Raw genomic sequence first — 22,399 nt, 5'->3', positions numbered from 1 at the left:
AACAACGGAAATTATTTGTATACTGAGGAGAATCTACCTCACCTCTGTGTATATACTGAGAATCTACCTCACCTCTATGTGTATATACTGAGAATCTACCTCACCTCTATGTGTATATACTGAGGAGAATCTATCTCACCTCTATGTGTATATACTGAGGAGAATCTACCTCACCTCTGTGTGTATATACTGAGGAGAATCTACCTCCCCTCTATGTGTATATACTGAGGAGAATCTACCTCCCCTCTATGTGTATATACTGAGGAGAATCTACCTCACCTCTCTGTGTATATACTGAGGAGAATCTACCTCACCTCTATGTGTATATACTGAGGAGAATCTACCTCACCTCTATGTGTATATACTGAGGAGAATCTACCTCACCTCTATGTGTATATACTGAGGAGAATCTACCTCACCTCTATGTGTATATACTGAGGAGAATCTACCTCACCTCTATGTGTATATACTGAGGAGAATCTACCTCACCTCTATGTGTATATACTGAGGAGAATCTACCTCACCTCTATGTGTATATACTGAGGAGAATCTACCTCACCTCTATGTGTATATACTGAGGAGAATCTACCTCACCTCTCTGTGTATATACTGAGGAGAATCTACCTCACCTCTGTGTATATACTGAGGAGAATCTACCTCACCTCTGTGTATATACTGAGGAGAATCTACCTCACCTCTGTGTATATACTGAGGAGAATCTACCTCACCTCTGTGTATATACTGAGGAGAATCTACCTCACCTCTGTGTATATACTGAGGAGAATCTACCTCCCCTCTACGTGTATATACTGAGGAGAATCTACCTCCCCTCTGTGTATATACTGAGGAGAATCTAGCCCACCTCTATGTGTTTATACTGAGGAGAATCTACCTCACCTCTATGTGTATATAGTGAGGAGAATCTACCTCCCCTCTATGTGTATATAGTGGGGAGAATCTATCTCACCTCTCTGTGTATATACTGAGGAGAATCTACCTCCCCTCTGTGTATATACTGAGGAGAATCTACCTCCCCTCTGTGTATATACTGAGGAGAATCTACCTCCCCTCTGTGTATATACTGAGGAGAATCTACCTCCCCTCTACGTGTATATACTGAGGAGAATCTACCTCACCTCTATGTGTATATACTGAGGAGAATCTACCTCACCTCTGTGTATATACTGAGGAGAATCTACCTCACCTCTCTGTGTATATACTGAGGAGAATCTACCTCACCTCTCTGTGTATATACTGAGGAGAATCTACCTCACCTCTCTGTGTATATACTGAGGAGAATCTACCTCACCTCTGTGTATATACTGAGGAGAATCTACCTCACCTCTGTGTATATACTGAGGAGAATCTACCTCACCTCTGTGTATATACTGAGGAGAATCTACCTCACCTCTGTGTATATACTGAGGAGAATCTACCTCACCTCTGTGTATATACTGAGGAGAATCTACCTCACCTCTGTGTATATACTGAGGAGAATCTACCTCACCTCTGTGTATATACTGAGGAGAATCTACCTCACCTCTGTGTATATACTGAGGAGAATCTACCTCACCTCTGTGTATACACTGAGGAGAATCTACCTCACCTCTGTGTATATACTGAGGAGAATCTACCTCACCTCTGTGTATATACTGAGGAGAATCTACCTCACCTCTCTGTGTATATACTGAGGAGAATCTACCTCATCTCTGTGTATATACTGAGGAGAATCTACCTCATCTCTGTGTATATACTGAGGAGAATCTACCTCACCTCTCTGTGTATATACTGAGGAGAATCTACCTCATCTCTGTGTATATACTGAGGAGAATCTACCTCATCTCTGTGTATATACTGAGGAGAATCTACCTCACCTCTATGTATATATACTGAGGAGAATCTACCTCACCTCTGTGTACATACTGAGGAGAATCTACCTCCCCTCTATGTGTATATACTGAGGAGAATCCACCTCACCTCTGTGTGTATATACTGAGGAGAATCCACCTCACCTCTGTGTGTATATACTGAGGAGAATCCACCTCACCTCTGTGTGTATATACTGAGGAGAATCTACCTCACCTCTATGTGTATATACTGAGGAGAATCTGCCTCCCCTCTATGTGTATATACTGAGGGGAATCTACCTCACCTCTATGTGTATATACTGAGGAGAATCTACCTCCCCTCTATGTGTATATACTGAGGAGAATCTACCTCACCTCTATGTGTATATACTGAGGAGAATCTACCTCACCTCTATGTGTATATACTGAGGAGAATCTACCTCACCTCTATGTGTATATACTGAGGAGAATCTACCTCACCTCTATGTGTATATATACTGAGGAGAATCTACCTCACCTCTATGTGTATATACTGAGGAGAATCTACCTCACCTCTATGTGTATATATACTGAGGAGAATCTACCTCACCTCTATGTGTATATACTGAGGAGGATCTACCTCACCTCTGTGTGTATATACTGGGGAGAATCTACCTCCTCTGTGTGTATATACTGAGGAGAATCTACCTCACCTCTATGTGTATATATACTGAGGAGAATCTACCTCACCTCTGTGTGTATATACTGAGGAGAATCTACCTCACCTCTGTGTGTATATACTGAGGAGAATCTACCTCACCTCTGTGTGTATATACTGAGGAGAATCTACCTCACCTCTGTGTGTATATACTGAGGAGAATCTACCTCACCTCTGTGTGTATATACTGAGGAGAATCTACCTCACCTCTGTGTGTATATACTGAGGAGAATCTACCTCACCTCTCTGTGTGTATACTGTGGAGAACCTGCCTCACTGCTATGTGTATATACTGAGGAGAATCTACCTCACCTCTATGTGTATATACTGAGGAGAATCTACCTCCCCTCTATGTGTATACACTGAGGAGAATCTACCTCACCTCTCTGTGTATATACTGAGGATAATCTACCTCACTGCTATGTGTATATACTGAGGAGAATCTACCTCACCTCTGTGTGTATATACTGAGGAGAATCTACCTCACCTCTCTGTGTATATACTGAGGAGAATCTACCTCACCTCTGTGTGTATATACTGAGGAGAATCTACCTCCCCTCTATGTGTATACACTGAGGAGAATCTACCTCACCTCTCTGTGTGTATACTGTGGAGAACCTACCTCACTGCTATGTGTGTATACTGAGGAGAATCTACCGCACCTCTATGTGTATATACTGAGGAGAATCTACCGCACCTCTATGTGTATATACTGAGGAGAATCTACCTCACCTCTATGTGTATATACTGAGGAGAATCTACCTCACCTCTCTGTGTATATACTGAGGAGAATCTACCTCCCCTCTATGTGTATACACTGAGGAGAATCTACCTCACCTCTCTGTGTGTATACTGTGGAGAACCTACCTCACTGCTATGTGTATATACTGAGGAGAATCTACCTCACCTCTATGTGTATATACTGAGGAGAATCTACCTCACCTCTATGTGTATATACTGAGGAGAATCTACCTCACCTCTATGTGTATATACTGAGGAGAATCTACCTCACCTCTATGTGTATATACTGAGGGGAATCTACCTCACCTCTATGTGTATATACTGAGGAGAATCTACCTCCCCTCTATGTGTATATACTGAGGAGAATCTACCTCCCCTCTATGTGTATATACTGAGGAGAATCTACCTCACCTCTATGTGTATATACTGAGGAGAATCTACCTCACCTCTATGTGTATATACTGAGGAGAATCTACCTCACCTCTATGTGTATATACTGAGGAGAATCTACCTCACCTCTATGTGTATATACTGAGGAGAATCTACCTCACCTCTGTGTATATACTGAGGAGAATCTACCTCCCCTCTCTGAGTGATCTGCAGGCCTTTATGCATTTGCTGCTACTAATAAAATGCAGGTCTGGAAAAACTGCTGCCCAGACCCCACAGCGGACTGGAATCAGTGAGACCGGGAGAGGGGGGGTGACAGGGAAAGATGGCCGCCCCACAGTCATGTACGGACAAGATGGCTGTGACAGGTTACTGGGGTGACAGGGCGCTGTGGGGACGTGGCAGGGTGCTTGGGTACATGACGGGTCTGGGAGGATGTGACAATATTTTACCCCCCACAGGCAAGCCACACCCCCTTTTGGGGATAGTAAAGTGCGTTGGCACAGCAGCCCAAAAGCTTCGAAGTTTTTGTGTCCGCGGAGCTCGCATCAAAGTGTGATTATGTATTTCTGATGTAAAATGCTCCGTAAATTCTTAAAGGGGTTGTCAGAGCGTCACACGGTAAACGGCGGGTGGGGAAAGGTGCCGTGTCCCCCTCACCGCGACAAAAGATGGACACGGAACCCCCACCTTTTAGCGTTGTCATCCATCTGAAGACCTTCCTGCACTCAAACCCCGCCCCTTCTCCAGACGCTTTAAACACTGGAAGTGCGTGGCGGAACATCAGTGTGTTTGGCGCAAATCAATAGTAAATTTGTCTAAACTGATTACCGTTTCGCTGAAAATAAGCCGTAGGGTGAATTCTCAGGATGCTTGAACTATAAGCCCAAGTTCCAGGTACACGGCGTCCGGCAACTGTCAACATAAGAGCCGCAGGTAACCGCGCACCAGGAATAAACGTTTCCGATAACGCAGACGGTTATTAAAGGGGTGATCCAGGCGCTTTACAGGGGGCTTCAGTCCCCATGAAATCAGTGGGAGCGATACTCCTGGCAGGCCCATTTAGACAACGATTATCGCTCAAAAAATGGCTTCTGAGCACTAATCGTTGTCGTTTACAGCGCAAGATGATCGCTCAAACGTCGGTGACCTTGTGCTCCGAGCGGGGGATGCAGAAGACAAGCCGGGCCGCTTGTCTTCTGCATCCAGCTGTTCTCCACTCGGAGCGCCCGGCTGTTATACAGGGGTGTCCCCGCTAGGCTTCTGCACCCAGCTGTTCTCTGCTCGGAGCGCCCGGCTGTTATACAGGGGTGTCCCCGCTTGTCTTCTGCATCCAGCTGTTCTCCACTCGGAGCGCCCGGCTGTTATACAGGGGTGTCCCCGCTAGGTTTCAGCAGCCAGCTGTTCTCCGCTCGGAGCGCCCAGCTGTTATACAGGGGTGTCCCCGCTAGGCTTCTGCATCCAGCTGTTCTCCACTCGGAGCGCCCGGCTGTTATACAGGGGTGTCCCCGCTAGGTTTCTGCAGCCAGCTGTTCTCCACTCAGAGCGCCCAGCTGTTATACAGGGTGTCCCCGCTAGTCTTCTGCATCCACCTGTTCTCCCCTCGGAGCGCCCGGCTGTTATACAGGGTGTCCCCGCTTGTCTTCTGCATCCACCTGTTCTTCACTCGGAGCGCCCGGCTGTTATACAGGGGTGTCCCCGCTCGTCTTCTGCATCCAGCTGTTCTCTGCTCCGAGCGCCCAGCTGTTATACAGGGTGTCCCCGCTAGTCTTCTGCATCCACCTGTTCTCCACTCGGAGCGCCCGGCTGTTATACAGGGGTGTCCCCGCTAGGCTTCTGCACCCAGCTGTTCTCTGCTCGGAGCGCCCGGCTGTTATACAGGGGTGTCCCCGCTAGTCTTCTGCACCCAGCTGTTCTCCGCTCGGAGCGCCCGGCTGTTATACAGGGGTGTCCCCGCTAGTCTTTTGCATCCACCTGTTCTCTGCTCCGAGCGCCCGGCTGTTATACAGGGGTGTCCCCGCTAGTCTTCTGCATCCAGCTGTTCTCCGCTCAGAGCGCCCAGCTGTTATACAGGGTGTCCCCGCTAGTCTTCTGCATCCACCTGTTCTCCCCTCGGAGCGCCCGGCTGTTATACAGGGGTGTCCCCGCTAGTCTTCTGCATCCAGCTGTTCTCCGCTCAGAGCGCCCAGCTGTTATACAGGGTGTCCCCGCTAGTCTTCTGCATCCACCTGTTCTCCCCTCGGAGCGCCCGGCTGTTATACAGGGTGTCCCCGCTTGTCTTCTGCATCCACCTGTTCTTCACTCGGAGCGCCCGGCTGTTATACAGGGGTGTCCCCGCTCGTCTTCTGCATCCAGCTGTTCTCTGCTCCGAGCGCCCGGCTGTTATACAGGGTGTCCCCGCTAGTCTTCTGCATCCACCTGTTCTCCACTCGGAGCGCCCGGCTGTTATACAGGGGTGTCCCCGCTAGTCTTCTGCATCCACCTGTTCTCCACTCGGAGCGCCCGGCTGTTATACAGGGGTGTCCCCGCTCGTCTTCTGCATCCAGCTGTTCTCCACTCGGAGCGCCCGGCTGTTATACAGGGGTGTCCCCGCTAGGCTTCTGCATCCAGCTGTTCTCCGATCGGAGCGCCCGGCTGTTATACAGGGGTGTCCCCGCTAGTCTTTTGCATCCACCTGTTCTCTGCTCCGAGCGCCCGGCTGTTATACAGGGTGTCCCCGCTAGTCTTCTGCATCCACCTGTTCTCCCCTCGGAGCGCCCGCCTGTTATACAGGGGGGTGTCCCTGCTAGTCTTCTGCACCCAGCTGCTCTCCGCTCAGAGCGCCCGGCTGTTATACAGGGGTGTCCCCGCTAGGCTTCTGTATCCAGCTGTTCTCTGCTCGGAGCGCCCGGCTGTTATACAGGGATGTCCCCGCTAGGCTTCTGCACCCAGCTGCTCTCCGCTTGGAGCGCCCGGCTGTTATACAGGGGTGTCCCCGCTAGTATTCTGCATCCAGCTCTTCTCCGCTCGGAGCGCCCGGCTGTTATACAGAGGTGTCCCCGCTCGTCTTCTGCACCCAGCTGTTCTCTGCTCGAAGCGCCTGGCTGTTATACAGGGGTGTCCCCGCTGGGCTTCTGCACCCAGCTCTTCTCTGCTCCGAGCGCCCGGCTGTTATACAGGGGTGTCCCCGCTCGTCTTCTGCATCCAGCTCTTCTCCGCTCGGAGCGCCCGGCTGTTATACAGGGGGTGTCCCCGCTAGGCTTCTGCACCCAGCTGTTCTATGCTCGGAGCGCCCGGCTGTTATACAGGGGTGTCCCCGCTTGTCTTCTGCATCCAGCTGTTCTCCACTCGGAGCGCCCGGCTGTTATACAGGGGTGTCCCCGCTAGGCTTCTGCACCCAGCTGTTCTCCGCTTGGAGCGCCCGGCTGTTATACAGGGGTGTCCCCGCTAGTCTTCTGCATCCACCTGTTCTCCCCTCGGAGCGCCCGGCTGTTATACAGGGGTGACCCCGCTCGTCTTCTGCATCCAGCTGTTCTCCACTCGGAGCGCCCGGCTGTTATACAGGGGGTATCCCTGCTAGTCTTCTGCACCCAGCTGCTCTCCGCTCAGAGCGCCCGGCTGTTATACAGGGGTGTCCCCGCTGGGCTTCTGCACCCAGCTGTTCTCCGCTCGGAGCGCCCGGCTGTTATACAGGGGTGTCCTCGCTGGGCTTCTGCACCCAGCTCTTCTCTGCTCCGAGCGCCCGGCTGTTATACAGGGGTGTCCCCGCTCGTCTTCTGCATCCAGCTCTTCTCCGCTCGGAGCGCCCGGCTGTTATACAGGGGTGTCCCCGCTAGGCTTCTGTATCCAGCTGTTCTCTGCTCGGAGCGCCCGGCTGTTATACAGGGGTGTCCCCGCTAGTCTTCTGCATCCAGCTCTTCTCCGCTCGGAGCGCCCGGCTGTTATACAGGGGTGTCCCCGCTAGGCTTCTGCATCCAGCTGTTCTCTGCTCCTAGCGCCCGGCTGTTATACAGGGGTGTCCCCGCTCGTCTTCGGCATCCAGCTGTTCTATGCTCCGAGCGCCCGGCTGTTATACAGGGGGTGTCCCCGCTAGGCTTCTGCACCCAGCTGTTCTCTGCTCCTAGCGCCCGGCTGTTATACAGGGGTGTCCCCGCTCGTCTTCGGCATCCAGCTGTTCTATGCTCCGAGCGCCCGGCTGTTATACAGGGGGTGTCCCCGCTAGGCTTCTGCACCCAGCTGTTCTCCGCCCGGAGTGCCCGGCTGTTATACAGGGGTGTCCCCGCTAGGCTTCTGCACCCAGCTGTTCTCTGCCCGGAGCGCCCGGCTGTTATACAGGGGTGTCCCCGCTTGTCTTCTGCACCCAGCTGCTCTCCACTCGGAGCGCCCAGCTGTTATACAGGGGTGTCCCCGCTTGTCTTCTGCACCCAGCTGCTCTCCGCTCGGAGCGCCCAGCTGTTATACAGGGGTGTCCCCGCTCGTCTTCTGCATCCAGCTCTTCTCCGCTCGGAGCGCCCGGCTGTTATACAGGGGTGTCCCCGCTTGTCTCCTGCACCCGGCTGTTCTCCGCTCGGAGCGCCCGGCTGTTATACAGGGGTGTCCCCGCTAGTCTTCTGCATCCAGCTGTTCTCCGCTCGGAGCGCCCGGCTGTATAACAGTTGGACCGCTCTGTTCTTCACACCCCGCCCGTTATCAGGGAGCGGGATGAAACAATAGTATCAGCTGTATCCCGCTGTGACTCCCTGATCGCTGATCACCAGCAGCTGAAAGACGATGAGCGACGGCATAAAGGGGTTCTATCCGTAAAATAAAGATGTCCGCTGCACCCCTGTAGAGCGAGACCTGGAAAAAGAACGAACTCCCCTAATGGCGTTGTTGTTCTCCCTCCGCTGTTTACCTGGCAGGTGAGGGGGCGGCTCATCAACCTGGCTGAGTCTGTCCTCAGTCTACGGCGAGGGGAGGGGGAAGCATGCGCAGCCATCGACTCTCCGAGGACGGCAGAGGGTAGATGATGCCAGGCCAATCAGTGGGCGACGCGTCACTTATGACGCACCAACCACTGACCCGGGTGGCAGTACTTGCTGCCCGGCATGGTCGGAGCAGGGGTGCAAGCTGGAACTTTGCCAGCTTCTGCTCTGCGACCAGACAGCTGCCGGAGGGAAAGAAGAGGCGCAGCAGCCTCCCGGTGTCCGGCCCCTTACGGTACGGGGGAGGAGTAATCTTTTTTTTCTGACAGAACCCCTTTAACGAAAACTGCAGGATGTCAGGGCAGTCGCTATACTATGGATGAAAGCAACAGACCGCATCGGCACTCGGCTGCTCAGGTCTGGGCTGCAGTATGGGGAGAAGGCCGGCACTCGGCTGCTCAGGTCTGGGCTGCAGTATGGGGAGAAGGCCGGCACTCGGCTGCTCGGGTCTGGGCTGCAGTATGGGGAGAAGGCCGGCACTCGGCTGCTCAGGTCTGGGCCGCAGGGAGAAGCAGCTGATTGCAGATATTCCCTGAGGAGGACATCTGTCAGATTGCTCCTCACAACGGGTGCCGGGGAAGGGCAAGGAGGGGAGAATACTGTGTGTGGGGTCAGGAGAGGTAATTAGTGAGTGGGGGGCCCAGGAAGAGAGGAAGGGTAATTAGTGGAGAGAGGTAATTAATTAGTGGGGAGGGGGTCAGGAGATGTAATTAATGGGTGGGGGAGGGGGTCAGGAGGGGTAATTAGCGAGTGGGGAGGGTCAGGAGGGGTAATTAGTAGGTACGGGGGTCAGGAGGGGTAATCATTGAGTAGGGGGGATCAGGAGGGGTAATTAGTGAGTGGGGGCGATCAGGAGGGGTAATTAGTGAGTGGGAGGGCAAGAGGGGTAATTAGTGAGTGGGAGGGCAAGAGGGGTAATTAGTGAGTGGGAGGACAAGAGGGGTAATTAGTGAGTGGGAGGGCAAGAGGGGTAATTAGTGAGTGGGAGGACAAGAGGGGTAATTAGTGAGTGGGAGGACAAGAGGGGTAATTAGTGAGTGGGAGGACAAGAGGGGTAATTAGTGAGGGGGGGTCAGTAGGGTAATTAGTGAGTGGGGGGCTAGAGGGGTAATTAGTGAGTGGGAGGACAAGAGGGGTAATTAGTGAGTGGGAGGACAAGAGGGGTAATTAGTGAGTGGGAGGACAAGAGGGGTAATTAGTGAGTGGGAGGACAAGAGGGGTAATTAGTGAGGGGGGGTCAGTAGGGTAATTAGTGAGTGGGGGCGATCAGGAGGGGTAATTAGTGAGTGGGAGGGCAAGAGGGGTAATTAGTGAGTGGGAGGGCAAGAGGGGTAATTAGTGAGTGGGAGGACAAGAGGGGTAATTAGTGAGTGGGAGGACAAGAGGGGTAATTAGTGAGGGGGGGGGTCAGTAGGGTAATTAGTGAGTGGGGGGCTAGAGGGGTAATTAGTGAGTGGGAGGACAAGAGGGGTAATTAGTGAGTGGGAGGACAAGAGGGGTAATTAGTGAGTGGGAGGACAAGAGGGGTAATTAGTGAGGGGGGGTCAGTAGGGTAATTAGTGAGTGGGGGGCTAGAGGGGTAATTAGTGAGTGGGGGGCTAGAGGGGTAATTAGTGAGTGGGGGGCTAGAGGGGTAATTAGTGAGTGGGGGGCTAGAGGGGTAATTAGTGAGTGGGGGGCTAGAGGGGTAATTAGTGAGTGGGGGGGTCAAGAGGGGTAATTAGTGAGTGGGGGGCTAGAGGGGTAATTAGTGAGTGGGGGGGGGTCAAGAGGGGTAATTAGTGAGTGGGGGGGGTCAAGAGGGGTAATTAGTGAGTGGGGGGGTCAAGAGGGGTAATTAGTGAGTGGGGGGGGTCAAGAGGGGTAATTAGTGAGTGGGGGGGGGTCAAGAGGGGTAATTAGTGAGTGGGGGGGGTCAAGAGGGGTAATTAGTGAGTGGGGGGGTCAAGAGGGGTAATTAGTGAGTGGGGGGGCAAGAGGGGTAATTAGTGAGTGGGGGGGCAAGAGGGGTAATTAGTGAGGGGGGGGGGCAGGAGGGGTAATTAGTGAGTGTGGGGATCAGGAGGGGTAATTAGTGAGTAAGGGGGGCAGGAGGGGTAATTAGTAGGGGGGGGGGGCAGGAGGGGTAATTACTGAATGGGGAGGGTCAGGAGAGGCAATTAGTGAATTGTGGGGGGGGGTCAGGAGGGGTAAATAGTGAATAAGGGGGTCAGGAGGGGTAATTAGTGAGTGGGTGGGATCAAGAGGGGTATTCGGTGAGTGGCGCGTCAGGAGGGGTGATTAGTGAGTGGCGGGTCAGGAGGGGTAATTAGTGAGTAGGGGGGCAGGAGGGGTAATTAGTGAGTAGGGGGGGGCAGGAGGGGTAATTACTGAGTGGGGAGGTTCAGGACAGGCAATTAGTGAATTGTGGGGGGGTTCAGGAGGGGTAATTAGTGAGTGGGGGGTTCAGGAGGGGTAATTAGTGAGTGGGGGGTTCAGGAGGGGTAATTAGTGAGTGGGGGGATCAGGAGGGGTAATTAGTGAGTGGGGGGATCAGGAGGGGTAAATAGTGAGTGGGGGGATCAGGAGGGGTAAATAGTGAGTGGGGGGATCAGGAGGGGTAATTAGTGAGTGGGGGGATCAGGAGGGGTAATTAGTGAGTAAGGGGGTCAGGAGGGGTAATTAGTGAGTAAGGGGGTCAGGAGGGGTAATTAGTGAGTGTGGGGATCAGGAGGGGTAATTAGTGAGTGGGGGGGGGGTCAGGAGGGGTAAATAGTGAGGGGGGGGTCAGGAGGGGTAATTAGTGAGTAAGGGGGTCAGGAGGGGTAATTAGTGAGTAAGGGGGTCAGGAGGGGTAATTAGTGAGTAAGGGGGTCAGGAGGGGTAATTAGTGAGTGTGGGGATCAGGAGGGGTAAATAGTGAGTAAGGGGGTCAGGAGGGGTAAATAGTGAGTGGGGGGGGGGGGTCAGGAGGGGTAAATAGTGAGTGGGGGGGGGGTCAGAAGGGGTAATTAGTGAGTGGGAGGGATCAAGAGGGGTATTCAGTGAGTGGCGGGTCAGGAGGGGTGATTAGTGAGTGGGGGCTCTCCAGTTCTCCTCTGATAGACTTTTATATCCCAGCGTGACAGATCAGTGACCACCATAAAAGATCTGTCCTATACCAGGTCATACAACTCCACAGACAGTATCCCACAGTAGAGGATTAGATACACAGATCAGCAGACAGTATCACACGGGATAGGATTAGATACAGGGCTCAGCAGATAGTATCACACAGGATAGGATTAGATACACGGCTCAGCAGACAGTATCACACAGGATAGGATTAGATACACAGCTCAGCAGACAGTATCACACGGGATAGGATTAGATACACGGCTCAGCAGACAGTATCACACGGGATAGGATTAGATACACGGCTCAGCAGACAGTATCACACAGGATAGGATTAGATACACGGCTCAGCAGACAGTATCACACTGGAGAGGATTAGATACACGGCTCAGCAGACAGTATCACACAGGATAGGATTAGATACACAGATCAGCAGACAGTATCACACGGGATAGGATTAGATACACGGCTCAGCAGACAGTATCACACGGGATAGGATTAGATACACGGCTCAGCAGACAGTATCACAAGGGATAGGATTAGATACACGGCTCAGCAGACAGTATCACACGGGATAGGATTAGATACAGGGCTCAGCAGATAGTATCACACAGGATAGGATTAGATACACGGCTCAGCAGACAGTAGCACACAGGATAGGATTAGATACACGGCTCAGCAGACAGTATCACACAGGATAGGATTAGATACACGGCTCAGCAAACAGTATCACACAGGTAAGGATTAGATACACAGATCAGCAGACAGTATCACCAGGGATAGGATTAGATACACGGCTCAGCAGACAGTATCACACAGGATAGGATTAGATACACGGCTCAGCAGACAGTATCACACGGGATAGGATTAGATACACGGCTCAGCAGACAGTATCACACAGGATAGGATTAGATACACGGCTCAGCAGACAGTATCACACTGGAGAGGATTAGATACACGGCTCAGCAGACAGTATCACACAGGATAGGATTAGATACACAGATCAGCAGACAGTATCACACGGGATAGGATTAGATACACGGCTCAGCAGACAGTATCACACGGGATAGGATTAGATACACGGCTCAGCAGACAGTATCACACGGGATAGGATTAGATACACGGCTCAGCAGACAGTATCACAGGATAGGATTAGATACACGGCTCAGCAGACAGTATCACACAGGATAGGATTAGATACACGGCTCAGCAGACAGTATCACAGGATAGGATTAGATACACAGCTCAGCAGACAGTATCACACAGGATAGGATTAGATACACGGCTCAGCAGACAGTATCACACGGGATAGGATTAGATACACAGCTCAGCAGACAGTATCACAGGATAGGATTAGATACACAGATCAGCAGACAGTATCACACGTGATAGGATTAGATACACGGCTCAGCAGATAGTATCACACAGGATAGGATTAGATACACGGCTCAGCAGACAGTATCACACAGGATAGTATTAGATACAGGAGCTCAGCAGACAGTATCACACAGGATAGGATTAGATACACGGCTCAGCAGACAGTATCACACAGGATAGGATTAGATACACGGCTCAGCAGACAGTATCACACGGGATAGGATTAGATACACGGCTCAGCAGACAGTATCACAGGATAGGATTAGATACACGGCTCAGCAGACAGTATCACACAGGATAGGATTAGATACACAGATCAGCAGACAGTATCACACAGGATAGGATTAGATACACGGTTCAGCAGATAGTATCACACAGGATAGGATTAGATACACGGAGCAGCAGACAGTATCACACAGGATAGGATTAGATACACGGATCAGCAGACAGTATCACACTGGATAGGATTAGATACACGGCTCAGCAGACAGTATCACACAGGATAGGATTAGATACACGGCTCAGCAGACAGTATCACACGGGATAAGATTAGATACACGGCTCAGCAGACAGTATCACACAGGATAGGATTAGATACATGGCTCAGCGGGCAGTATCACACAGGATAGGATTAGATACGCCCTTCACATACAGTATCCCTCCGCACAGGATTAGATGGTGTATGCTGAGCTGATGCACAAGGGGGGCCGCTGTGTGTAGTGACTGCTGACCCTTCTCTATTACAGCTGGAAGCATGGACCCCCGGACAGAGGACGTTCTCACGAAGATCTCCAGGGTGCGGGCAGGTAATGGGGCCCCTTCTGGGGGCCTGAGGATCCCACCATGACGTGCTTACACCTAGGTGTCCATCTGACACTCCACGGGAGGTAAGGTGGGTCCCCTATAACAGCAGCTCACGGGGGGCTTCTTTATGCACGCAGATCAGGAACAAACGGAGGCCAAAAAGCGGGAAGTAGAGAAGGAGATAACGGCGGCACAGAGCGAACTGCAGAAACGTGAGCCGCCCAGATCCGCTGTGCTACATGTGTCCGTCCCGCGACTGCGGCTTACACTCTCGGGGTTTATCTTTCAGTATGTGCAGAAAAAGCAGCGCTGAAAGAAACCGTTCTGAAAAAGCAAGGTGAGGAGGGAACGCGAGAAGAGCCCCCCGTCCCCCAGGAAGCGAAGAGCGCCCCATCCCCCAGGAAGCGAAGAGCCCCCCATCCCCCAGGAAGCGAAGAGCGCCCCATCCCCCAGGAAGCGAGCCCCCCATCCCCCAGGAAGCGAAGAGCCCCCCATCCCCCAGGAAGCAAAGAGCGCCCCCATCCCCCAGGAAGCGAAGAGCCCCCCCATCCCCCAGGAAGCGAAGAGCCCCCCATCCCCCAGGAAGCGAAGAGCCCCCCATCCCCCAGGAAGCGAAGAGCCCCCCATCCCCCAGGAAGCGAAGAGCCCCCCATCCCCCAGGAAGCGAAGAGCCCCCCATCCCCCAGGAAGCGAAGAGCCCCCCATCCCCCAGGAAGCGAAGAGCCCCCCATCCCCCAGGAAGCGAAGAGCCCCCCATCCCCCAGGAAGCGAAGAGCCCCCCATCCCCCAGGAAGCGAAGAGCGCCCCATCCCCCAGGAAGCGAAGAGCGCCCCCATCCCCCAGGAAGCGAAGAGCGCCCCCATCCCCCAGGAAGCGAAGAGCGCCCCCCATCCCCCAGGAAGCGAAGAGCCCCCCCATCCCCCAGGAAGCGAAGAGCCCCCCCATCCCCCAGGAAGCGAAGAGCCCACCCATCCCCCAGGAAGCGAAGAGCCCCCCCATCCCCCAGGAAGCGAAGAGCCCCCCCATCCCCCAGGAAGCGAAGAGCCCTCCCATCCCCCAGGAAGCGAAGAGCCCTCCCATCCCCCAGGAAGCGAAGAGCCCCCCCCCATCCCCCAGGAAGCGAAGAGCCCCCCCCATCCCCCAGGAAGCGAAGAGCCCCCCCCATCCCCCAGGAAGCGAAGAGCCCCCCCCATCCCCCAGGAAGCGAAGAGCCCCCCCAGGAAGCGAAGAGCCCCCCCATCCCCCAGGAAGCAAAGAGCCCCCCCATCCCCCAGGAAGCGAAGAGCCCCCCCATCCCCCAGGAAGCGAAGAGCCCCCCCAGGAAGCGAAGAGCCCCCCCATCCCCCAGGAAGCGAAGAGCCCCCCCATCCCCCAGGAAGCGAAGAGCCCCCCCATCCCCCAGGAAGCGAAGAGCCCCCCCCATCCCCCAGGAAGCGAAGAGCCCCCCCCATCCCCCAGGAAGCGAAGAGCCCCCCCCGGAAGCGAAGAGCCCCCCCCGGAAGCGAAGAGCCCCCCCAGGAAGCGAAGAGCCCCCCCAGGAAGCGAAGAGCCCCCCCATCCCCCAGGAAGCGAAGAGCCCCCCCCATCCCCCAGGAAGCGAAGAGCCCCCCCCATCCCCCAGGAAGCGAAGAGCGCCCCCATCCCCCAGGAAGCGAAGAGCGCCCCCATCCCCCAGGAAGCGAAGAGCGCCCCCATCCCCCAGGAAGCGAAGAGCGCCCCCATCCCCCAGGAAGCGAAGAGCCCCCCCATCCCCCAGGAAGCGAAGAGCGTGCCCCCCCCCCCCCCAAGAAACGAAGAGAGGGCCTCTTCCCCAGGAGGCGAGGAAAGGGTTAAAAGGGGTGGCTTATTGGTGCTGCACACCATGGGATATTCCGTTTTGGTTACTTTATGGTTGCTTCACTGGGCACACTGCAGATTGGTATCATATGGGCCCCATTTGGTAATATCGTGGGGGCACACTGCAGATTGGTATCATATGGGCCCCATATGGTAATATCGTGGGGGCACACTGCAGATTGGTATCATATGGGCCCCATATGGTAATATCGTGGGGGCACACTGCAGATTGGTATCATATGGTAATATCGTGGGGGCACACTGCAGTTATTGTATGGGGGCACATGTTGGTGACGGGGAGCGCTCTGACAATATCTCACCGTAGTCAGTCCCAGCTGACATCATCATCAGTTGTGTTGGTTGTATTTCAGAGACTGTCCGGACTATGAAGCAGCAGTGTGACGCTCACTTACAGAAAGAGCAGAGGTGGGTTGAGCCTGCGGGGGGCGCAATACTGTATAACAATACAAGTCCACAGAACAATCAGATATTCTGCAGATACAAGACCACAACTCCTAGCCTCCTCCTGTAGTCGCTGCATCGTGGAGCATGCTGGGAGTTGTAGTCTGGATTCTGTTTGATGAGTGACCGCCTGCAGCTTACCGACATGGAATAACTTTATAAACCTCCCTCAGCCCTATTAGCCAAGTCCCCGAGCTAGAAGTGGGAGTACGTCTCATGTTTACCTCACTGATGCACTAAATAGTCCATTTTTTGTGTTGAATGGGAGGGACTAATTATTACGCACCTCAGTGCATTGCAGCAGCGGGTTTGAGCATCTGCAACGTCAGGCAAGGTAAACATGAAACTCGCCAGCGCGGCACCCACTGACAGAAACTTGCCTAATTATTCGGGGGGGGGGGGGGGGGTTAACTTAATGTCAACCTCTGAGTGAATAATAAATTATGGCTATTCAGTGACAGGAAACTGAGATCTTGAAACTGCAACACTAATGTTGTTAGAAGATTGCATGACTTTCCATTATACTGTAGTCACTCTAAATACTTTGACCCCAATCCCCCCACTTATGTCAGGTTACACACACTTGGGTCCAGGAAGCTGAGACATGTGGAGCTGTTTGGTGGGGTCTGTGACATGACTAGTCACCAGGGATCTGCAGGGGAAAAAACGAATTAGTCAGGATTGTGCAAGCTCATGTTCCCTCACCGCAATACATCCCCAGTGGGGGGATTTCTTCAGCATACCGTTCGGTGCGGGGTGGTCCACAGAAGAGAAGACCCTGTATGGCAGCGAGTAATAGTGGGGGAGAAAAAAACAGAATCTTTACCTGAAAACTGCCTAAAGCGTTAGGAAGCCAGAAGTACAACTGTGGGGACCTGGCAGGGAGCTGCCGTCTGCAGTCTGTAGTTACCGCATGCTTCTATTGGTGCAGGCAGCGGGAACAAACCGAGGAGACCAGAAAGAGGATGGAAGACCTCACCGCCAAGATCAGAGAAGAGGCGCTGCAGCAGCGGAAGCAGAGGTGAGCGAGCAGATCGCTGGATTTGCCTATATAACGGATCTCTTACTTTATTCTCTGCACTCTTATAGGATGGAGTTTCAGGAGCAGCTGGAAGAGTTTATGAAAGCGCACAAGGCCCTGGCACAGCGTTATGTAAGGAGGCGAAACACATGGGGAGGAAAGGGTTATTCCGGACAGTTTTGTCTTCTGTTGATGACCTGTCCTGATGGTCTGCGGGATCCACTGCTTGGATCCCCGCCGATCAGCTGAGTGGTACTCCTGTCACTATGGAGAGTGCCAGAAGCACATTGTGGTTTGCAGCTCCCATTGAATTTAGTGCTCTCCCAATCTGGGCTGCGCTGTGGTCAGTGCAATGTGTTTCCATAGTGTCAGCGGCATCAGGAATCAGCTCACAGCTGGGGGTCCAAGTGGCAGACCCTACCGATCATCAATGGAGAATATCTAGAAAGTCATCGGCAGCCCCTTTAATCTGCGTAGTGAGTTTTAAGGCCCATTTACATGTAACGATTATCATTCAAAATTCGTTCAAACAACCAAAAATGAGCAATAACTGTTACGTGTAAACGCGGGCATCGGGCACTTTTCCTTTGAGCGATGATTTTAAGGTGATCTTAAAATCCATCTTTCAGACACTGAGAGATAAAGTGCCTCTCAATAGACTGCAGGCAGTTTCTCCATGGGAGCCAGCAGATTATATTGTGACTTGCCAGCAACCACAAACATAAAAACACAGCTGTGTGCACAGCTGGGCGTGTGATTAATCACATGCTGGGCTCTGAAAACAGCTAATGGAGGCCCTTTTACATACAAATTAAGATGATAAAGTGTTAATGGCCATTAACACTTTATGCAAATAGATCGCTAAATCTTTCAGTCATTTGAAAGATTATTTTTGCATGTAAATGGGCCTTCAGGTTTTGCGGCTGGGACTTGTGGTTCTACAGCTTTCCATGAGCACACCTTCACAGGTGAGGGATAATTAAGCTGGCTGGGTGTGGTATTCTCCAGCCACTTCCCCTGGTCTGCTGCACATAAATACCATCTTCTCTTGCCAGAGTCATTTTATCCTGTTATTCACTTTGTGTTAATCCTACTCTGTGCTTGGTGTTATGCATGTCTGGTCTGTAGTGTCTCTTACCTTCCCTGGGGACGGTCTGGACACCTGTAGTCCTTGCCTGCATCTTTCTCCCCTTCCCTTTGACAGGTGCGGCCTCCAGACATCTGATGTCTTATGTGTGTGTCAGGTGGGTGATGCCTGATGCTATTCCCTGTATGTCAGTACGGTGCCTGACTCCTTCCCCTTGGTGTGAGGACACTTGCACTAGCTATGGGTTATCTGTGTACATGCGAGTTCTGAGTGGGGTTTCTGTGTTAGGCTTCTCTGTCACCCTAGGGTTTTGCGTTTATGCATGATCTGGGGTGCATGTCTGTGCAGGTGGTCTGACGTGTGTGAACAGTGTTGTGTTCATTGGGTCTGTGCAGGTGCCAGACAAGGTATACGAACAGTCTGTTCTATCTTGTGTGCAAGTCCCTAGGGTGTTGGTGTAAACAGCGACATGTTCAGTGATTGTGGAGGTTCCCAGACATCAGGCGTGAACAGTCCTTGTTCTGTGAGTTGGTGTGAGCTGCGTCCTGTCCTGTTGTAAATTGTGTACATCCAGGGGTAGGTAGGTCCCTAGGTTCCAGCACAGGGCCGTCCTTATCGGGGCGATCAGCATGCTTGCAGGCAGGTTTTCACATGGTAGTTGTCCTGTTAGAGTAGCAATATGTTATGTCTGTCCGTGAGACCAGTTCGCAGTCCTACCTGGGTGTTCCGTGTGCATTCTGTGTGGGCTTATGGTGTTTGTGTGAATTGCGTCTTCTGTCCGTGCTGAGGTTTGGTGCCCTGGTGGTGCGCAGACGTAACAGTGAGGTAGCTTTGCTGTGTTTAAGCCTGATGACATGACTGCCATTGTGTCACCCTACTACTACCGTATAGTGCTGCTAGTATTGGAGAAGGACATGGTTAGAACAGAAATGTCTGCACCCCTCAGGGACCCAATATGGGTTCCTGATGACATAACTTTGTAGAGCTACAACCGGCCCATTCACCCAAAATCATACATGTTGCTTCTAGGATGCAAAGAGACTTGGGGCAGAGACTGATGAGATGAAGGAGCAGAGAAAGGGGCTTGTACAAGAAGGTAAGTGGCTAGAGACTTCCCCACCTCCTCAGGTATGTCATACGGGATATATAAACTATCATTTGCTATCACAGAGAAGGAGACGTTGGCCAAACTGAAAGGGCTTGAGGAAACCGAGGCCAAACTGCAAGAGGAAGGGGTTCTGACATCAGCCGCTCTCTTCCTGCGGAGCGAGGAGGCAGCCTGTGCAGCGTAAGACATGAAGCCCACCTTCACCTGCTCACTGTGTAACAGCCGAACGCTCCGGGGTCCCAAAATCAGCTTTGACAACTCTCAGAAATGTTGTATAGGGAATAACATATTTGTGGTGCCCAGAATACCAGGGGCCCAAAAAGTGGAGCGTTAACTCTGCATCCCAGCGCTAAATATCCTGCGGGCGCCGCTCTGATACCTATCTGTTGTGGCCTTACAGAAAATTATTCCAGGAAGAAAATAGAAATGCCAAAGACCTGCTGGAGGAGCTGACGGAGCGGCAGACGGAAGTGCAGAACACCTATCACAGGTAAGTAGGAGGACGCCTATAGGACTCAGGAGCTATGAGGGCTGCAGACCTACTGCAAAGCAAGGAGGTACGAGTCGGGTTACCCCAGCTTATGATGATGTAGTATGGCGTGACATTCTCCCCAGTGCTGGGGGGCCAAGCAAGGAGAGACTGACATAATAGAAATAGGCTGGGCTTCCTACCAAAAGGGGGTTGTAGGGTAGATCCAAGCGGGGGCCCTACTTTGTTGGTGATGGAATCATGGCACTGATGAAGCAAAATGCAGATGTCCCACAAGTGTAGCAGCCCTATTTTCAGCCATGAACGGAGGGCCATGCAGGGTTTCGAGGGGGCCTCCTCAGGTCAGTGTTAAGCCAGTTACCAAGTCCTGCCTAGAGAAAAGCACGCGGGCATGGTGGCAGGTATCTGCACGGCTGATGTTAACCTGGCTGGTGATGCAGCGTGTGTATGGCAGGATGCACAAGAGGAATACACAGCGCCCGCCTCCGTATAAGGAGGGTTTGTGAGTGGCGGCTCATCAGCGCCTCCACAGGTGGTACTCGCTCCTCCGCCTAGCAGTCTGGCTGTTTGCATGTTAGGGGATAAGTGGTGTATCAGTGAGGTATATAGCCACTTTCTGGGATTTTTGGGCATATGTTGTGGTTCTTCTGGTGCCTTAGTGCAGTGTTCCCCAACTCCAGTCCTCGGGACCCCCAACAGGTCAGGTTTTCAGGATTTCCTCAGTGTTGCACAGGTGATGTAATTATTGTCAGTGCCTCAGACATTGCCACAGGTGTTCTTACCGTAGGATATCCTGAAAACATGACCTGTTGGGGGTCCCTGAGGACTGGAGTTGGGGACCCCTGCCTTAGTGGTTCATCAGCTGAAGACAGAACAGGTCTCCCCTTATGAGGCGCTGACCCTTCCCAAACTCCGTGGACCGACTTGAAAGGGATAAAGAAGAGATCTGCAAACAAAGTTCCTTCCTTGTAGGAGCCTCGTGGATCTCTTCTCACCTGTTGGATGGTCTGATTAACATCTAGGAATTCCTAGTCACATATGACCCACAAGGCCCCCCTCACACGGGTTGACGGCCGTGGGGGCCGCCCCGCTGGTGACCTCTTCTGGCCTCTACTCATTGCAAACAGGCAGTTGTTCATTGATGAACCTGAGCTAAAAACCAAGCGAGCAAGAAATCTTTCATCCCCCCGATGACCGCCGCGTCTGCACTGTTTGCAGTGACTATTCCGCTGTGTGAAGGTATGTTGAGGTGTAAGTTAATTTATTACTACTTGCTTAAAGTAAAACCCTTCCCTTTACTAATTAGTCACATTGTTTTATGCTCCAGTCACACCCAGAGCTGCATTCACAATTGAGCTGAACCTGTGTGGAATCGATAGATTAGACCTTTTCTAACTTCTGTGATCTATTCTCTATAAATGATGATTAAAAACCCTAGTGATGAAATGGATGGGCGACCCGACTGCAGCGCCATAAGAGGCTTCATACGATCCTTGGCTGTAAAACAGGAAGTGTCACAACATGCGGGACGGACGGCGGAACTCCGCAAACTGTTTCCAGATGATGAATTAGTAACTCCGGCAGACTGTCAGATAAGGAATCCCAACCAATAATCGGCTTGTTGGCTCCTCCCACTTGTCTTCTGTTTGCTGTCCTTTTTCCTTCTCCCCAAGAACGTCCAGAATTGCATCAAATTGTCTTTATTTCTGGAGTATTAGAGACGTAATTCCCAGTTTTCTTGTACCCGTCGGACACCCACAAGATTGCGGCTGGATCTCTTCTATTAGTTGCAGGTTATTCCTCAATAAAGCCAGTTTGTAGGTTTGTCTGGAACAGTAGTGAAGTCTGAACTTGTTTCGCCCGACAGGCTCAAGTTATCGCTGGAGGATGCAGAGAAGCAGCAGCTTGAGGTGTCGCAGGCTCCTCCGGAGAAGAGTCAGCGGGCCACCATCTCCGACACAATTCCCTTCCCGTGCATCCAGTAGACCCTGCGGTTATCCCTTCAAACGTGTCCAGCAGATCCTGCAGTATTCTCTTCCCGTGCGTACAGTAGATCCTGCAGGATGGCGAGGACTCCTCTTCCCGGGTTTATGTCTGTTTTGCATTAATAATCATTCTATAGACTGTTTAAAATATTGTATAAATAAAGTTTTTTCCATTGCAACCAGTGGCTGTCACTACGGCTATCATGGAATGGTAGGGTTGGAAGGGTCCTCCAGGGTCATCGGGTCCTCCGGGGTCATCTGGTCCAACCCCCTGCTCAGTGCAGGATCACTAAATCATCCCAGACAGATGTCTGTCCGGCCTCTGAGGACTTCCATTGAAGGAGAACTCCCCACCTCCTGTGGTAACCTGTTCCACTCATTGATCCCCCTCACTGTCTAATATCTAATCAGAGCCTCCTGCCTTTCAGTTTCATCCCATTGCTTCTAGTCTTTCCTTGTACAGATGAGAATAGGGCTGATCCCTCTGCACTGTGACAGCCCTTCAGGTATTTGTAGAC

At 52.3% G+C, this 22,399-nt stretch overlaps 1 protein-coding gene across 1 annotated transcript in view; it reads left to right on the top strand.

The window, feature by feature from the left end:
- The window catches only part of SYCE1 (synaptonemal complex central element protein 1), a 24,109-nt gene extending 2,049 nt beyond the window's left edge, over positions 1–22,060 (top strand). The window contains exons 2-11 of the mRNA XM_066579928.1: positions 13,835–13,894; positions 14,030–14,104; positions 14,182–14,229; positions 16,100–16,154; positions 17,122–17,211; positions 17,280–17,343; positions 19,328–19,394; positions 19,469–19,586; positions 19,807–19,896; positions 21,764–22,060. Of these exons, the coding sequence (XP_066436025.1) occupies positions 13,843–13,894; positions 14,030–14,104; positions 14,182–14,229; positions 16,100–16,154; positions 17,122–17,211; positions 17,280–17,343; positions 19,328–19,394; positions 19,469–19,586; positions 19,807–19,896; positions 21,764–21,881 (777 nt within the window). The 5' untranslated portion in view covers positions 13,835–13,842 and the 3' untranslated portion in view covers positions 21,882–22,060. The remainder of the gene's footprint in view (positions 1–13,834; positions 13,895–14,029; positions 14,105–14,181; positions 14,230–16,099; positions 16,155–17,121; positions 17,212–17,279; positions 17,344–19,327; positions 19,395–19,468; positions 19,587–19,806; positions 19,897–21,763) is intronic.
- The last annotated feature ends 339 nt before the right edge of the window (positions 22,061–22,399 follow it).

Source organism: Eleutherodactylus coqui, chromosome 10 (assembly GCF_035609145.1).
Source record: "Eleutherodactylus coqui strain aEleCoq1 chromosome 10, aEleCoq1.hap1, whole genome shotgun sequence".
Taxonomy (NCBI): domain Eukaryota; kingdom Metazoa; phylum Chordata; class Amphibia; order Anura; family Eleutherodactylidae; genus Eleutherodactylus; species Eleutherodactylus coqui.
This window is presented reverse-complemented; position numbering and strand designations above follow the sequence as displayed.